Here is a 19,509-nt window from a genome sequence, read left to right as displayed (position 1 = left end):
AAAAACATATTTTACATTTCATCGGATCTTCGAAATTTTCTTTGGGTGTAACAAACTTCGTAGTAAACTTTATATTCCCTATGCAGGGTAAAAAAATAGTATTATATTCTAAAAATAGTTTCATATTGAGACACCACAGACTGTTCTTTCTCCCAGTGAAATTATATACAAGAAAATGTAACATATTATATTATACGGGTCTAGATCAGATTTGAGTAATGACTAGAAAATATTTGACCCAAGCAAACACTATGTGTACATATTTGAAAAGGCTTGGTGCAATTAAGATTCGTAAGTTACTTTTGGAAATGTTTTTAGGGCCAGTATTAATTAATAAAATGCTCGTTAGTTAATTAGTTATATTTAAAATAGTAAGTCTATTATGAAAAAAATGCTAACTTCTACTCTGGAACAATGTACTTTAACTGTCGACTTGTTACCGAAGAACTTCACTCTAAAGTGAACATACTTAGGTAAACGACAAAAATGTTCGAAACTACCACTGCTAACATTATCGTATATTTACTTATAATTGTTAACAGTCTGAAATATGATACATTCGATTCTGTAGTGTCCGAATACGTCATGTCGTTGCTTCATTATTCGCAAAACCAGTATAATCCCGGCACTATATCATCTAACCAAATTCACTTAAACTGGAGTAGCGCTACAAAGAAGATTTAGAGATACCAAGGAGTATGGGTTATGTAACTAATAAAGCTTTAAAGATTTGGATTTAACCGCGTCGCATAGTGAAAGCGATCGAAGTAGTGCAGTTTCGGAATGACATCTGAAATTCAATACTTCGGCGCTATTACTTTTTGAAACCCTGAAAGTATGTTATTGGAGCTGAATTATGAAGCTGGACAGATTTGATTTAAAACTAGCCCTTTAAGTAATTCAGATATAGGTTTGGACTATTGCTACAAAGAACTTACAAGGGGATATTGTGTATTATATAAAATTAGCAAATCGTTGCTAAAGAATATGAAATATCATTGCAATAAGCTCAATTGGTTCAGTGAAGTAAATGTGTTGTTCGCTTAAAAGCAACAAATTTCTGAAAGAAAAATCAGTATGGTTTCGTAGACTGATATTTTTATACTAATATATTAATACAAAATATTCTGAACACACTTAACTTTGTTACATAATAATTTATATATTTTTGCTCTAAAGCCTCTAAATGCAAGTATAATCATAATTTAATATGCGGCCTGTCAGGTTACTCACCTAACATATTATATATTCAACATTTCAAATATAATTTTAAATCTATTTTCTCATTAATTTCCACTCACCGTATTGGGATGGTATAACATCCGGATCTCGTTCATCTTCTACCAGATCTTCGGATGATTTAGTTTTAATGTCCGTATGCTGCCAACGCGGTTTTTCCATGCCACCGCACTGCTCGTTTGAAATGATTTTTTATTTATTTGTTTTTTTCGTAAATACAGTCAGTTGAGAAAAAAAGAGAAAAAGGAATGAAAGTGAATTGAATATTGTTATCGGCATATCTAGTATGTTACTACGACAACTTTCACCGAAAGCAAATCGACCAACGCCACCCACTCGCGGCACTCACCTTCAGCACATCGCCCGCCTGCGCTGCCACACCGGTCACTATGGGTTTGGTGCTGTGCTGCTGATTGCGTCGCAAATTATGCAAAAATGTTACAATGAATATGCGCACAATGATGGCCAAACTAATGATGACAACGGTAAGACCACTGCCAACCAGCACCGGCGAAAGCGTAATGGATACTTCATCTGCTGCCGCACAAGCGTTGAGAAACGGCAACGCGTTGACAGTTGGAGATTTCGAAAAAAAAACATATACGTTAGGTTGGGAGAGATTTATATATGTATAATTTTGGGATTTGGGTTTGATTTTTTTATTTTTATTTTTTTTGTGTTAGTGTTGCGTTTAGTTAATTTTGTTTTTCAATTCAAATAAATTTGTTATTATTGCGCGGCCACATTATTGATTGGCAAGCAGATGGTGTTTTTAAATTTTTGATATTTTCACATGTTGTTCGCATTTGAAAAAGTATAAAAACATTTTTTTATTTCATTTAGTTTTCCATTTTTCCATAGCCAATCCATTTTGTTTGTTTGTATATGTAACGCCCAGATTGTTTTCAAATTTAATTTTTATTTGCGCCATATTTGTTTTCAATATTTCAAGTGTTTCATTGTTTTTATTTCGTTACATTTTTATGTTATATATATATTGTTATTTCCGTTTTATGTCAACATATAATAATTCATAAGTGCGCGCGTCGTGCCGTCATTAATGCGGCAAGCACGTACATTTAACGGGAATTCAAGCAAATCCAGTTGATATTTTTATCCATTTACAATACGTTGTTAATTTCAACAACAGGTGAGAAGCGACCATAAAAAATAAAAGAACGAGATATGAGCATTAAAATTTATATATTGTTTTTAATGGTTAATCTATTTTTCTGCTTTATATGTGTGTATTAAGATCCCTTGGTATATAATATATAACTTAACATTTATTTCTATTTTTTAAAACAATAAACAGCTTTTTTCGTACGAAACATTCTCTTTGGAGTTATGAACTTTTAAAACTTTAACGCTCGAAAAGGTACCTTTAAATAACTGCGTATACGAAAAAAGTATTTCGTCATAAAAATAACCAGTCAGCCTATTGTTTTCGATTTTTTCTCAGCTTTCCAATGAGATATATACACATTGAATTTTTTCGATTTTTTTCATAAACAAAAGGTAAAATTTTCTTAGCAAATAATTTTTTATTCAATTTGAAACTATTTTTATTTAGTCTTTTTTTAAATTAATTTTATTTTAGTAGATTATTTCGCTAAAGGTTACGGAGAATACCACTTGGATAGCTGTGAACATTGGTTCTCTGTGATGCCCAAATCTGAAGGAATCTGTTGCCTGCATGATTGCCACCTCTGCTTAAAAGATACTGCACTGGTCGGACATCCTGCAGCTGGAGAAGACATTATGCCCCAACTTCCCCCTGAACTTCGATCCAACAGTGAAAAAAGACTTCTTCTCCAATGGCAGTGATGCAGATTACGCTCGATAACACAAGTCCTTTGCCTTATAATTAAAGATAGAAACTACGGCAAGACATCAAACTTTTAATTTTAATTAACCTTTTTTTCGGATATTTTCAAAAAAGTTTAATATATCAAATAATAATTGATAATTTCTTAAGAATTTGGTCTGTTCCAACTATTAGATGGACTAATTATTTGATAATAGGATCACATTTAGAAGACAATTATTGTACAATATAAAAATATTTGGAAAATATAATATTTGAGTTCATTCAATAGCTTCTTGCAAATGCAAAATTTTAATTCTTTCCTTATTTTTATATATACAAGGTGCGTTCCAAAGTAAACAGTAAAAAAGTAACATATTAAACTCTAATGGCGCCATATACATATCGACTAGTGTTATCCTTTATCGACTTCCACTAAAAGTTTCATGACATTTCATATATTGGAAGTGAAGTTATTGTGTTTTAAGTGTCAGTATGTTTTTGTCATCGGTGCGAAAATGAGCTTCGAACAAAGAGCTAACATTAAATTTGGTAAAACTTTTACCGAAACGTTTCAATTGATGAAACAAGTTTATGGCGATGATTGCCTATGCCGTAGCAGAGTGCACGAGTGGTTTCACCGTTTTCAAAGTGGTCGTGAGGACATAAATGGGAAATGAGCCGAAACCCAAAAAATCGCGCCTGGAGAAGTCAAAAGTGAAGGCAATGCTGATTTGTTTTTATGATTCAAAGGGTATTGTCCACAAAGAATTTGTTCCACCCGGCGAAAACGTTAATTGTTAACGTGTTCGGCCCGAATATCGCGAAGATGGAAGTTGGCGTTTGTTGCACGATAATGCGCCGTCTCATCGATCGACGCTTGTGGCCGATTATTTGACCAAAAATCACATTTTAACAATCAACCACTCCCCGTATTCACCTGATATGGCACCGTGCGACTTTTACCTTTTGGAAAAATGCATTTGCCAATGAAAGTAAAGCGTTATGCAGACGTGGAGGCCATTCAAAAGGCTTGCACTGGCATACTGGCGGTCTTACCGGGCAACGAAGTTGATTTTGCCGATAAAACCATTTGTTCTAACTTCGTTGTTGTCTATAGTACTTCTACGAGGGCGGTTCGATAACGACTTACCCGTACCATCGTATAGCGCCACTATCACATAAGAAATTTACTTTCGTGTAGTACATTCTCGTAGACAATTACATATAATAACAAAATTATTGGTTTGGTATTGACCGCGTATGGAAGAGCTCGCGTCTGCTGATTTTAGAAAAATGGAAAAAGAACAAAATTGTTTTATTCAATTCTTGGCTATAGGCTATAGCGTAGTGAAACCAATTAACTCTAGGATGATGTATACGGTAATACTTCTATTTTAATGGCAATTGATTTTAATAAGCTTCAACAGCTATCACGAAGAATAACGTGTAAAAGCCCGATTCATATCCGGTATTGACAGACCGCCGGTTGAACGTGCGTGAGATCTCGGAAACAGTAGGCTCCTTAAAACGCCGTTGGGTTTACTCTGTATAATATTGGTAACCGTGAAAGAACTTCTTGGTCGCCCATTAATACACATCAGAGACCACTTCCGAATAATGCGAAAGTTATGAAGTTATGAAGAACTATGCCGAACTCTTTTGGCAGTTTGTTGCTCAACTAAAAAAAGAACGATTGTTTTGGCTTTGTGCGATTTTTGTTTCCCAACTCGAAGGTCAGAAATTTTAGTGCAGAAACGTCGATGATATAGTACAGGTTTATTTAACCTCTGCTTTTTAGAAACAAAGTGAAATCTTCGCAGCGGTTTCTTACACAATTCACCTATTCGATATAATTTTGACATGAAAGGCTACCATCGTCGTCTACTTGAAGCGCATGAAGCAAATTAGGCTCAATACTTGCAAGCGGCTTCTTCAGTTGAACGCGGTCAACGGCATGAAAGTATCCATTTTTTTATATATAAAAAAACTTTCACTGTTTAATAAGCTTTTATATTTTTAATAAGTAAAACGACCAAATTCACGCAAAAATTTCCAAAGACCCAAAAAATGTTATTCTATGTATTTTGAGACTAAAAGGGTTTCAAGTATTATTTTTGCAAGACCTTGTGATAGAGAGATGTTGTGATATATACAAGTATATAGGATAGCTGCATCTGTATATTAGTTTTCAATATATATGTAATCAATAGAAACTTAACTTAAAAGCTTCGACTCAAAGCTCATGGCTTTTGGCTTAGCACGAACAAAACCATTGACTTATTATACACTGCTATTGAAACAATAACAAAAACATTGACATTTGTTTGCCGCACACTCACCTGATTTGTACGCTGACGAGCCAATAATGAAATCCGACAGCAGATACAAAGGACTACGGCCCTTTTGATTGTAAGCATAAATGCGCAATTTCAATGAGTTGTTTTCCTGTGTCATCATTGATGTCAATGTATCGAGATTTTCCAGAGAAAACTGTGGCTCCTCAACATTTGTCAAATTAAATCTGCAAAATATACGGGCAAAATATATACGTAAATTCATAAGCAATGGCAAAGCTCATAATTATTGTTGTGAAAGCAAAATGGGAGAAACGAAATGAAAGGGTACAATAAAAGTGAACAGTGTGTTATATTGAAAGTGACTGCGGATAAAAGCAGCAACAAAACCGTTTACAGTTGGCTTAAGCTTAAGCTAAATTTAAAATGCTCGAAGGCCTCTCAAAGCCGAACACATAAGCTATTACGCACACATACATATATGCACATACATAAGTTTGCCTATTTAGCCGCCCTTTTATGCACCCATTCGTTTGCCCTTCATGCGCGTTTCGATTATTTCGCACTTTTGTGTATTGTGGCACATTTTTGAAATGTTAGAAAGTCATTCGATTAAATGGCATTTAAATTGCCTAAATGGAAGGATATAGGTATATGTATACATAGGTATGCATTTAGATGGCATGCGTAACCAATGACGATTGCGAGTGTAGCAGTGTTGGCGTTAAGTCTGTGGATGTAGGGGTATGCGTGCTCACAGCAAATGCCAACAAAAATTCGTTTAACACATTTGCGCAAAGATGTTTACGCGTTTACTTATGCATAATCCTTTTTTCGTGCGCCGATTCAGAGACCCACATTCATTGCGCATTATGTGTTTGTTTTCGCAACGACATTTCGCCGAAAAATTTTCATTTTAGTTTTCATTATTCTATTTTGTTGTTATTTTTGCATTACCAGCAATTTAATTTTCATGCTTTTCGTACCATTTTCGCTTTTACAGTTTTGTGTGGCTCCATTTTGGCGCTCTATATATGGATTTATATATGTACATACATATTATATATGGTATGTGTATGTGTGTACTAAATGTATGTATGCATATTTACTTGACCTTATTTCTTTGTCAAATATATTGTACATATGTATATGACACGCTGAACTATGTATGTACAGAAATTGTTCAGCACCATAAATAAAATATCACATAATACCAATAACGAGTAGAATTCCCGCTTTGAAAAGCGGGCAAATAATTCGTTTGTGTGCACAATGTGGAAAGTGTGTGCGCGCGCTAACGGGAAAAAGGTAAGTAATAAAATTGCAAAAGCGCGCGCACACAAACAGCCGCACACATGAGGCGACATTAAAATAAAAAAAGTTGCGTATACGCAATGGCTAGAGTTGCCAATAGCAATCATACTACCATACAATCCTTTCAAAATATTGAAATTGGTTTGGCTGCTGTAATTTGAAGAAAAAATTGATTAGATTTTCTTTATGAAATCCGACTGGATATTTTTTAAAATTTAAAATGCAAACGTGGAGTATGACACAAAAATAGCACATTCTAAATACATATAAAAATCCAGGCTGTACAAAATCAATAGAAAATAATATATTTCCTGAATTTTTAATAGACTCGTATCAATAAAAATACGTATGCATATATTTATATAAATATAGAAAATAGGATACAGACCGACTCAATACTAAACATTTTCTAAACCATTATATACTTTTTCAAAAACAAAAAAATGTATATATGAATATTTGAAAATGTTACGGGCTACGTAGCGATATGCGAACCTTAATGTTTACTATTCTAACTCATCTGGGATTTTAATAACTTATATAATATTGGGTCGTTCAATAAGTAACTTCGTTTTTTAATACAATTTAAATACGATTTTATTAAGTAACGTAAACGGTCGGTGATTTGCATCGACCAACGACTTTATTTTATCCACATCAGCTAAAAGAGGACTCCCAGGACGTGTGCTTCTTTAATTCCGAAATTGCTGAAACGAAATTTTGAAACCCAATTTTGGCATTGGCGTTCGGTCAAGACATCTTCTCCATATACATCACATAATTTTCGCCTTGCTTGAACTGAATGTGTACCCTTTTGATGGTAAAACAGTGAAATATGCCAAAAATATGGTTCATTCATACTTCGATAGTATACCAAACATAAGCTGTTCCAAAAAATTTATGAAATGAACAAGTCTTACTATATCATCTGTTCAAATATTTACGGGAAAGCAATTTAATATGAGGCTGGCTGCGAAAAAATTCAATAAAATCAGCTTTTGTCATGAAACGAAATTAGTTAGTGAACGATCCATACATGTATATGATATGAGAAAATTAATGAATCCCTAACTTTGTCGAAAGTATTCAGAAGTAGAGACCACGCTGCTGGCCCAAAACGCGAGGTAATGTACTCCCCAAAAGTTTCTTTCAATAAATTGAACGAAAAATTCTTTAACCGAGGCTCCATTGCATTTCCAAATGAATGTAATAATACTTTGGACAGCTCCATTTTTGAAGAAATATAAACCAATGATTCGCTCTGCCCATAGAGCTCACCAAACAGTGACTTTTTTGAGATATAATGGCGTCTCAGCAATGGCTTATGGATTATCGTCACTTCAATCAACCAAAAGTGAGCTTCGTCGCCAAACAAAATTTTCTTGTGAAAATCGGGATCGATGGCCATCTGCTTTTAGATCAATTCACCAAACGTGCGACGCGCTTGATAGTCGTTCGGCTTCTGGTGTTGCACGAGTTGGATTTTGTAAGCCCGCAAACCAAGATCCTACCGAAGATCATTATAACCTAGAGGAAACGTGGTGCGAAACCGAACCATGGTTGCTCGAATTATCGCCTCTGCTCGGCAATTATGTCGACCGAATATTGGACGCATGAGCGATGCGTCACGCGAACCGAAGCATTATTTTAGTAATAAATCTGCACTATTTTCTAACGCTGTTTCGGAGTCTGTTCTGTTCATTGTGAAATGGCAAGCCAAACTAAGTATAAATCAAGTGACAGCTGGCAGAATGACCAACTCCGTAAAAGTATTGACTCACCGAAAAGCGCACGTCTAAAACCCACAACCTTTACTATCGATGGATTAAACCATTTCGGAGCAATCATGAGAGAAAGGCTCATATAATATTAGCTTTTTAACATGGTGTTTTAAATGAATAATTCAAAAGTCTACCAAGAGTTCTCGAGTCCTTAGTAGCATTTTTAAAACTCTAATCCTAGTAAGTTCGTAAGCTTTCAATTAACATATTATTCGTTATTTTTGCTATTATAACTATTTGAAATCCATAATCTTTACAAATAATCTAAAGTTGTTAAAAGCTCTTTAAACAAACCACTAAATATTCATTTGATCTCTCTTTTTCCTAAACTTATTGTGTAAAAATTTAGAGTGGCTGAGAGAAAAGATAAAATATGTTCTGACTTTCCGAAAAATTAATAATTTTTTACGAAAAGACTTAACATACTCTGAAAGTTTACAAAAAAAGTTCAAAGTTTGAAATCGATCATATTCGGAACAAGCGGTTTTACAAATGATAATGACCGATAGGGGGAGAAAGAGCAAACTATCTCTTCCAGGTGGAACTTTTCCAGAAATTTTAGAGAATGTAGTTCTAAACGTGAAATTTGATCTGGAAATGCATAAATTAATAAATGTATGAAAATCTTAAGCTTAATCGAAGAAAAGATGTATTTGATAGCATAAAGATTACACAACTGCTACTAAAGGTAATATTTCGGCATGATTTGAGATTCGAGGCAAATGCAGTCTTTCTGCTGAAACTCGGAGACCCACATTAGGCATTCTCTCTCTATTTGAGTAGAAACGTGCAATGGCCAAGCCCATAAAAGCAACCAACTCGCTTACGAAAAAGGACGCATCATACCCGATTACACACACTCATATACACAAGGCCAATATACCTTTGCATTTGCATTGAACATCCATAACCGCTAGGGCACACACAATAAGCCGGAAAACGAGCAGGCGTTGAAATGAACAACCAACCAAACAAATGAAGCGTTCGCCAATCGACCATACGGCAAAGCAACCAGTCAACCCAGCTTCCCTTAATGTCTTTTCAATCATGACCTCAATTTGAATTTGATTATTGTATTTGGCGTCGTACCACCAACACACATACAATCACATATAAACACACGCACACATCTATTTCCAAGCAATGCCAGCATTAAAACAGTTGGAAAAGCCAACAGGCGTTCAATGCAGAACTGTGCTAAAACCGAATCAACGATAACTAAAACGTAACCCAAACGTATCGACTTGACTAGGCTTAAATATAGGATGCGCGCACACACACGTGCAAGCACTGGCTGCCAACAAGGACAAATTGGAGAAAAAATCTGCACACATACCATTTGTCCGCGCATTCATGCAAAAGAGCACATCAATTTCTCTGTGCTACTCGCCAAGCGTGAGTGTTTTTCCTAGAATATTGGTAGCTAGCGAATTGAAAGAGCATCTGGAGCGTTTTTCTTTCTTTTTCAATATTCAAATACATTTGTATTTCTTGATGCAAAAATTTATGTTATCCAAAAGGCTTTAAGAAAAAATATGTAAGTATGTACGTATGTTGCAAGTTTGTAAAAGTTATGTCTATGTAAATCATGCTGTACTGTTTATATCAAATAACAATGTTCAGTACTTTTATGGTAGAGAAACAAAAGCTGCGATACAACAAAAGTACAACAAGAAAAAACGTTAACTTCGGTTGCGCCGAAGCTATAATACCTTTCACAAATACAAAGGCCTCTTACAAGAACTTGATTCCGAACGTTCAATTTGTATAGCAGCTACATGATATAGTGATCTGATCTGACCAATTTCTGTGGAGAAGAATTTGTTGCCTTAAGCAAGGCTTGTGCCAAATTTCATGATGATACCTCGTCAAATGAAAGACTTTTCCATACAAACACTTGATTCCGATTGTTCAGTTTGTATGCCAGCTATATGCTATAGTGGTCCGATATCGGCCGTTCCGACAAATGAGCAGCTTCTTTGTTAGAAAAGGACAGGTGCAAAATTTCAGATCGATAGCATAAAAACTGAGGGACTAGTTTGTATATATACAGACAGACGGACAGACGGACAGACAGACAGACGGACATGGCTAAATCAACTTGATTCGAATCGATAAAAAATGTTTTGTCAGATTACTACAAACATTTTAATGTTCGTATGAAGTTTGATCTCCATATGTTGATTAGTGTGTGTTTACAACGCGAAAATTTGGTCTTGCGATTTTTATCATCTCAATGCTATGCTCATACCAAAAAATTATAATGTTTTGCAAAACCCAGTGGAGATTGCAAAGTGAAAAAATCCAAGTTTGCCGAAAACACTTAAAGCCGGCGTATAAAATGGGTATGAAAAATTGGATTAAGCGTTTGCATGCGTAATGGCTCTTTTTTCAAGATGATAATAAAGACTTGTATTAAAATATGTTAAAAAGTTGGATTTTTTGGTGGCCCGGGTCATATCTGATGGTGTATATTGTTAATAAGGTGAAGGATAATATTATATTTGTATAAGCTATGACACCGCTACTCAATTATGCAATAGTTACACAGGGCTGATGTGTCAACACGAGCTATTTGTAAGAAGAGAGTTAATGGAGGTGTGGCATGACTCTCAGCGAATGGTATCCTTACTCCAGGTTAATATAGCGTTACTTTGTCGAAGTTAGAAAATTTTTATTACAGATCTACAAGTATACATAGGATATAATGGCATTCGTATATGAAGCCGAAGAGTGCAGATTGTAAGAATTATTCAGCAATTTCATCAGACTTTCGACATATTTATTGCTTAACTCAAGTCTGTAGTCTACCGTGTAGTCAGTAAAAAAAGTTGCCGTTGGCGTAGGCTTACACACAGCCCAGACAACACACAACACCACATAATTACGCGCATACTAGATAATAGTAAAAATTTTAATTAACAAATATATGGTATAATAGAAAGCTGTATATATAGTTTCAAGTACTAGTTAGGAAATTTTTTTACAATGAAACAAGAAAAAACGATAACTTCGGCCACACCGAAGCTATAACACCCTTCACCGGAGGTAAGAGGGTATAAAAAGATCTTTATCTTGATTTTGATAGCACTGCTTAAATTTGTTCGGAGTTTGTATCGTTGCCAATTTTACTTGATTTTAATAGATCAGTTTGTCTGGCAGCTACATATATCCTATAATGGTCCAATATCGGCGGATCAGACACATGTGCAGCTTGTTGAAAAAAAAAAGACGAGTGCAAGATTTCAGGTCGATATCTTTACTTTGTATAACTTTCGATGTTCCCATCTTCGTGTTACAAATTCCATGGTAAAAGGGTGAAAATATAACGGAATGACGTTCACAGTTGATGGCAGTAGGGTGAACAGACAGACGAAACAGAATGAACTCGTTAGCTAACTGCTCTCTTGACGAAATATAATACTTAATGAGTACATAACTGATATTCGACTCTCACGTGGTATAAAATAAATCAGTACATATATCGATCGAAATTACTAACTTTGATTGAATAAATATTTTACTCTCTCCACAAATAATCTAAAATTTTAACAGTGGTGCCCACTTAGCCCTCCGAACATTCAGTTCAATTGCAGCATCATCAGAGTTCAAAGAAATATTCGGTGTTGGTTATTAAAGGAACTATTCTTCTTAAATTAAGATCAAATTAAAAATAGTAAGCAGCATCGATTCACGCCTTAGATTTACGCTTCGCCAGTACATGAAGTTCTATAAATCTTCATCAAAATTATTATTCGTAAACACACCGAAAGACCCAACTCATTAAACTTTCGGGGTTCTGTCCCTTATACTGTGTGATTCGAAGTTCTAAGTTTTGTCTCTAATATTTTAATCAACAGTGTGTGTAGGAGTATATACGAATGAGTACACAGAAAAACTGAAAAGTGTTTCATGTAAGCTTCTTACTTTCGTTGCTACCACTCTAAACCCCTAACACGAGATTTTAAATTTCCTATGTACATATATGTATATTACAAAAACCTGTAGTAAATTCGTACCGGCATATATACCATTATAGCATAACAGTTACACAGCGCAGCTTTGTAGAAATTTCAAAATACACCAAATTATTTACCCAAACATAGAAGGCTCAAAATTTAAAAACCACATACACATAAATATATATTTATTCACAAAACATGTTCACTAGACGCCCACGCGGGTGTAACTTCACTCTTTACCCACACTAAGTATAATATAATATTTCTAGTATTGAGACCTGTCCACACAATGTTTTCATTTATGCATATCTATGGGTCTATACACATATGTGTATGTGCACAACTAAGTAAACAAGAACATATAAATGTCGTAAATTTTTATAGCATTATTTTCTTCATTTCCTCAGGGTTCTGCCATTTTTATGACTATATGAAAATAATATGCCTAAAACAAGCAGATAAGGTGTTTGTTGGAAAATCCAAAATTTAAACAAAATCAAAAAATTCAATTTCAAATACTTAAGATTTTTTTAATCCTTTGGGGTTAAATTATAAATACACATGTACGTATTTATATATATTATATATATGCCAAATTAATTTTATAAAAAATTATATAAAATTTTTTCGGTATCAATATAATTATTTTTACTTCATATTGTTTTCGACTATAAAAACCTCAATATACATACTTCATGACAAATGTCAAAAATATTCCATTAATTTCTGCATTTCTAGAAAAATTTAAGTGACGCCGAATGACAACTACTTTTAACTGCGTCATTTAGAATTGCCTGTCATATTTTATTTAACAGTTTTTAATTTGTGTTGAACTTTTCGTAAAACCATTTCGTAAAAATTATATATTATAATAATAGGTAAAAAGTTAATATAAAATGCAGATAAAGAGACAATTGAGGGCAGACCAATTGAAAATTAAAAAGCAAATAAAGATCGTATTTACCGGCTGTCAAATAAAAATAGACTAAGCTACACTTGACGCGTTGCCAAATTGCATAAATTATGATAATACCCATATAGGAATAATTTGACAGCTGCAGTCGGTTGACAGTTGTTTTCACTCTGTTCATAGTATAAGTGGTGCATTTAATAAATTTATTTATTTTTATTATTTCATACAAATATAAATACAAACACATATTTTTAACATTTGTCAGAATTTAATTTATACAACAACTTCCATTTACCTTGTTAGTCCTGTGCGTGCAGAGAACATCTCGAGTACGAAAATCTGTGGCAACCCACCATCATAGCCGGGAATGCATTGAATGTCGACACTGACATCCGTGCGATTAACGATGGAGCAATTCGAAACACCATTGGGGAGAGCTGGAAGAGCGTAAAGAATATGCGGTCTTTTGAACGAAAAGCATATACATATTTGAGACTTATCTTTAGTAATATTAGTAAACGCAATTGGGAGATTGATTTATTTTAGGTACAATGAATGCTACTTCTGACATCATAGTATTTATTTTATGAACTTAATATTTGTGGCATGTATATATTTATACAAATTTATCCCGAAAGTAATAAATATCAATCTCTTACCACATGTGTATTACCAAGGAAACATTTTACCGCAGATAGACAAAATAATAATAACTACGATCCAAGAACAATAGAGTTCAAGATTGTTTTACGCTATGTCGGTTGAATCACTAGTTAATTACCCAAGAGCGCTACCAGGGATTTCTGTTAAATTTTCTATGAGTCTCTTAAATCCCAATTGACAATTCTAACCGAAACTCTTGTGTACGTGTGAGCGGTCTTCTTTTTTTGACCCAAAGGATTTTACGAGTTACACGGTAAGTCTTCCAATGTATTGGCGTTTCGATAGCCGTGACTTGCTGGTGAACAGTCAAACTTCCGTAGAAATTGTAAACAAAACCCTCTGTCGTTCATGACGTCACAATCCCACAAAATACCGTTTAGAAACAGTTGTAATATAACTCAAAACTTAATGGTGCAAAAATTTGACAGATGGCTTATTTAATGCCTAAACTACCTTTTCAGATTAAACAAAATCATTATGAATCCCTTTAAATATTAAATAATGGAAAACTATTTAACGCATTTTAATACCGACGTCTTCAAAAATATGCATTATTTTTGGCCCCCCGGAGAACAACAACTACGTCAACACTTTCAAAATTTTATACTTTTATTGTAGCTTTGTCAGATTTAATTCCAACGTAAACAATTTTCGTGCATGAACTGTTTCTAAATAATATTACTTTCCATAATTTTTTGTTGATTGTTGAGATGTTAATTTACTTAACAACCATTCTGATCGTTACAAATTAAAGGGTCATAATTGTGTCCAATTTGAATTTATAAAATTATATTGTCTTAAACGTACTTAAAAGTAATTAAGACTTGTTTTAATAAAGAAATATGTATTCTCTACAAATATTTATTGTTTTTATTTCTACGCAATTATTATTATTTTAACCGTTTTAACTGTGGTGAAAGAAAAATTTTGATGAGAAGGGAAATTTTTCCTGTGATTTCTTGACTACTCCAAAACTAATTTATATTCATCTTTAACTTTCTGATCAGTAATAAAGTTTCTACTACGCTATGTTTTACTTACCAGCTAGCACGACTTGGAAGAGACACGGCTGATTTTGCGTACCAACTTCATTGGAAGCCCAACAGGATAGAGTGCCGTAATCCTGAAAATAGAGAAGTAGCAAGAATATGATTTTAATAAACATAAAAAGATATAGAAATTCCAACGGCGTTTTACGAAAGCAAATGAAAAATTATTTTGAATTTTCTAGGATAACTGCCATACTAGAAAATAGTTTAGTTATAGTTTAGAAAATAGCTAGTTTACCGACTTGTACACTCATAATTTGCATATTACACTTATATATTTTTTTTTGATTACTTCAACTTACATATAAGTAAGTATGGTATTTTTTTCATTTGATTATACTTTTTACAGGTGGATATCTTCTAGAGTGGTGTAGCCTGGATTTTATTTAAAATTTTATATGAGTTTATAATATTCATCAAAGCGTTAGTAGCGCAAAAAAATAAAAGTACAAGTTCTAGGTTCTAGTTATCATTGATTAAAATATCATCTGCTTATTAGTAAAACGCTTTAAGAATAGGTCATCAGCCTCTTCCCTTCTACAAAAAAGATAAAACTAAAACAAATGTCTACTTTTTTTCATCAACCACCGTTTACTTACCTGATCAGATATCGGTGTGTACTTGAGCACACTTCTGCTGTCATTTACGCTAAAGCGTTCACTGCCCACATCTAATGTTTCACCCGAATTATTGAACTTCCAACGAAAAGTTCTGTAAGAAATGTATGTTTTTAATAATTTATGAAAAAAGTTAACACAAATTCTCACACGATTCAACTTATGCGATAAAATCGTGTTAAATAACTGAAATTAATTGCCGAAATTTGTATAGCAATATCTCAAAAATATTTTATGGGCCCTGTTTAATGTCAAAGTAACACTTCAGCTAATTAATTTATGACATTAGCTAATTATAACAAACTTAAATTTATAAATCACCTAAAGGCAATGGATTGTGCGCCATTAATTATGACAGTCTCTATGAATATAAAAGTATGTATGTATATATGGACGAGGGCGGTGCGATAAGTACATGGCATAAAGAGAAAGAACGAAAATTTGACGATAAATGGCGACTAATTAATCAACGCAGTTTTATTTTAGCTTGAACCGCCTGACCTACCGTTTCACCAACTGCTTCAACCTGTCTGAAAATATATGTTCTGAAAGTCTGTAAAATAGGCTTCCGATAATTCTTGACCTGCGTTTGACTCTTTGAAGTTTGGGAAAAGCGAAGTCACAGCGGGCTTAGTTTGGATTGAACCAGGTTTTGGTCAGCAGGTGTTAGCCTCATTCGACCAAATTTTAGATCGCGACGTCGGAGATATTTCTAAACCAATTATAGTCGCTCTTTGATTGCACTGTGAGTTTTCTTCCATATCTACGAGCCTTCCAAATCCACTAGAATCGAATTACCGACTGATTCTCCATTTGTCTTAGATCTACGGACAATGTCGCTTCTAGGCGCTATCAAAACCAAACTAACATATAACTTTTCGACTAACTTTTTTGACAGTAAACGACGAAAATTAACTATTTGTATCTCTTGCGTAGTGCCCGCATCAGACGGTAACGGTAAGTACTTATACAGTCCTCGCTTATACGAAGAACAAAACGCACTTATTTTAGTATATAATTTACTTTAATACCCTTCAGCGGTATTTGCCACAATAACTGGAATAGGGTTAGAATTTGCCGCCGCCATCTATATAATTTCACTGGTTCATTACACTCCCCAATCGTTCTTAGTGAGTATTTTGACGTATTGCTTAGGTAGGTGTCGCACGGTACATAAATACTTACACACATAGGTGCACACTTCATTTTGACACCGCTCCCAAAATGATGAATGAGCTTTAGGACTGCCTCATCCAAGCACATTCCGCTTCCTTATACAGATCTTAAATAACAATCGAACGCAGTAAACTGGTAAGGAGACCCGTCCTTATACGTAGCGTGTTTGTATGTGGTTGTCACATTCATTCATTCATTCATTCAATTAGAACTCATAGGTATTTGTGTGCGGCAAAGCAATCGGACAGCGAAAATTAATTACTATTTGTTTCCGGCTATAGCTCTTCGTAGGCGCATTGCATGAGTATGGCAGCAAACGACAAATTTTAGGGAATGTTGGCAAGCACATGTGTGTGTGTTGCAGTATGTACATGTGTAAGCTTTAATGAGACAAAGTTTAGTTGGCAACGTAACGAGCAGGAAGTGAAAGTTTCACACTCAACATCCGCACACAGGTGCGATTGCCGCTTCAACAACCGTTACTGCCGCCTGCCTCTTCACACAAAACAATTTCTCTACTCCACGCTGTGTGCAACTACAATGGTGGATACAAAGCACCAGCATGGGTAAACACAAACAATTTTTGCTAATTTCTATGATTGTTGTGCCTACCTGCCTGCCCATTTGGCTTGGCAACTCCCTCAACCCTCAATGCTGAACCATCTCTCCACAAATCCCCTTCTTGTTTCACTCAAAGCTGACATTGATGAACGGGTTACACTATGCTTGATTATAGGCATTGTCGATGTGGTTAACGTACACTTACCTGGGGGGCGGATCGGCTTGTATTTCACACGTGACTTCGACAGTTTCATCCTTTGAGGCGCCAATTAGTATGACACGATCCAAATGCTTGCAAACAGGTGTGTCTATGGGAATAAGGAAATTAGAAAGGAAACAAGAAAAAGTTTAACTCAATTATTGAAAGTGTGCGCGTGTGTGTGTTATTGCTTAAGATTCAAATCAAGTTTGTCGACATAATGGCAAGATGTAAGATTTCCAGCTACAAGTGCGTTTAGTTAAAGAAGTTGTAATTTGGCAAGTTTCACATGAGTTACAGAAAGTGCTTTGGATGGCAAATGCCTATTTGATTAAGTTTTCTTTGATGAAAGCTCAAATGTGGATGGGAGTTTGAGAAAAACAGACTCCAAACTTGAAAGATATTGAAATTCAAAATATAAGCTTTCTCGCTATCTTTGCGCGCTGCAAACAGTCACAGAAATTACATGTAAAAGCAACAACAAAGTTATCGAGTTTAAATCGAAAAAAGTGGTTCGCAAACTTCCTCATTATATTACTTTAATAACCGCTATACTCATAAATGACTAATTATTCACAAAAATCAAAATACAAATATATACGATATGTATGGTATTATGTTTTTATTTTATTTTAAGATTGTGCTAAATAAATTATAATTGGTCGTAGAAAATAAAGCTAAGGAATTAGCAAAACTTCCTTTTTGACGAGGAAGGAACAATTGTTCCACCAAAATAGTATCGCAACAGAATTGCTTTTCTCCAACACTTGGCGAATAGATGACTGCTATAATGACTCAACTACAAGTATATAACTAAATTTTTTTCACGATCAGTAGACGCGATACTTTATCAAAACAACTGAATTTACACAAGTATTCAGTAAAGTCTTAACATAACATTTGCTTTCTCCCAATACTTAGTCCTTCACGTAAACTTAGTTATTTGGTTTATATACAGGGTGTGCCACACCTTTCGTATTCTTTTTAATTTGATCCTATACAATTTATTAGGAATACTTGGCGAATACAATATCAATCAAGTTGACCTTTTTATTGGCCACAAAAATAGACTGTCCTGAGTATACAATGAGTTCATAATTCTTAATTAGTCACTAGAATTTCACTAAAATCAGGTTTCAAAAGCAACCTAACGAACTCCATTGGTTAAATAACAAAGCAATATTCCGATATAAAAGGTGGTGGACTCTGTATAAATATTTTTAGCTGTCGTCGTTGATTTTCCCCTTTTTGTACTCGCTATGTTTGTTATTTCAAAAACTTTATATAAACAAGTAAGGAAGGGGTAAAGTGGGGTGTAACCGAACAAAACCGAGGAAATACCTTCAGGTGTTGCCAAAACTTTACATAAGGAAATATAGCGAAAAGGTTCAACTTTATTGTTCGTCGAAATAGTCAATGGATTACAATCAAATTTGGTATCATATTCATTTATTTTGAAGGTCATAGACTCACTTAGTTTTATTACTATATTTTACTTCCCGTCAGTGAAAATTATACTAAAATCGTTGGGCGCACAAAAATGGAAGGGCTGACTGCTTTAATTGTTGACTTTGCCCTAATATACTTGAGAATTTATTTTCAAGCAAATTTATAAATATATAAATATAAACATATATGTGTAGTAAAGTCAACCGGACGTTACAAAATCGTGAATATCGGTTATTTGGGGGCTAAGGCAAGTTTTCGACTGATATTATCCATTTTAAGCACAAAGATACACTGTCATTAGAAAAACACGCTCTCTCAATTTCATTAAAGTAACAAGCCCATACATATATGTATGTGGTATAAGGTCAACTGGAAGTTCGAAAATCTTTATATTTGGTATATTGGAACTAAGGGAAGTATTGATGCGATTTAGCCCATTTTCGACACAAGGGTGTATTATTATCAAAGAAATATTTGCCGAA

At 34.2% G+C, this 19,509-nt stretch overlaps 1 protein-coding gene across 2 annotated transcripts in view; it reads right to left on the bottom strand.

Moving 5' to 3' along the window:
- side-II (sidestep II) overlaps positions 1-19,509 on the bottom strand; it is a 262,223-nt gene that overhangs the window by 127,722 nt on the left and 114,992 nt on the right. For both annotated transcript variants that reach the window (XM_070106852.1, XM_070106853.1), the window contains exons 12-18: positions 17,585-17,687; positions 15,625-15,736; positions 15,018-15,099; positions 13,609-13,750; positions 5,389-5,570; positions 1,589-1,773; positions 1,302-1,410 (exon numbers count right to left, since the gene is read on the bottom strand). In XM_070106852.1, the coding sequence (XP_069962953.1) occupies positions 1,302-1,410; positions 1,589-1,773; positions 5,389-5,570; positions 13,609-13,750; positions 15,018-15,099; positions 15,625-15,736; positions 17,585-17,687 (915 nt within the window). The remainder of the gene's footprint in view (positions 1-1,301; positions 1,411-1,588; positions 1,774-5,388; positions 5,571-13,608; positions 13,751-15,017; positions 15,100-15,624; positions 15,737-17,584; positions 17,688-19,509) is intronic.

Source organism: Bactrocera oleae, chromosome 3 (genome assembly GCF_042242935.1).
Source record: "Bactrocera oleae isolate idBacOlea1 chromosome 3, idBacOlea1, whole genome shotgun sequence".
In the NCBI taxonomy this organism is placed as follows: Eukaryota; Metazoa; Arthropoda; class Insecta; order Diptera; family Tephritidae; genus Bactrocera; species Bactrocera oleae.
This window is presented reverse-complemented; position numbering and strand designations above follow the sequence as displayed.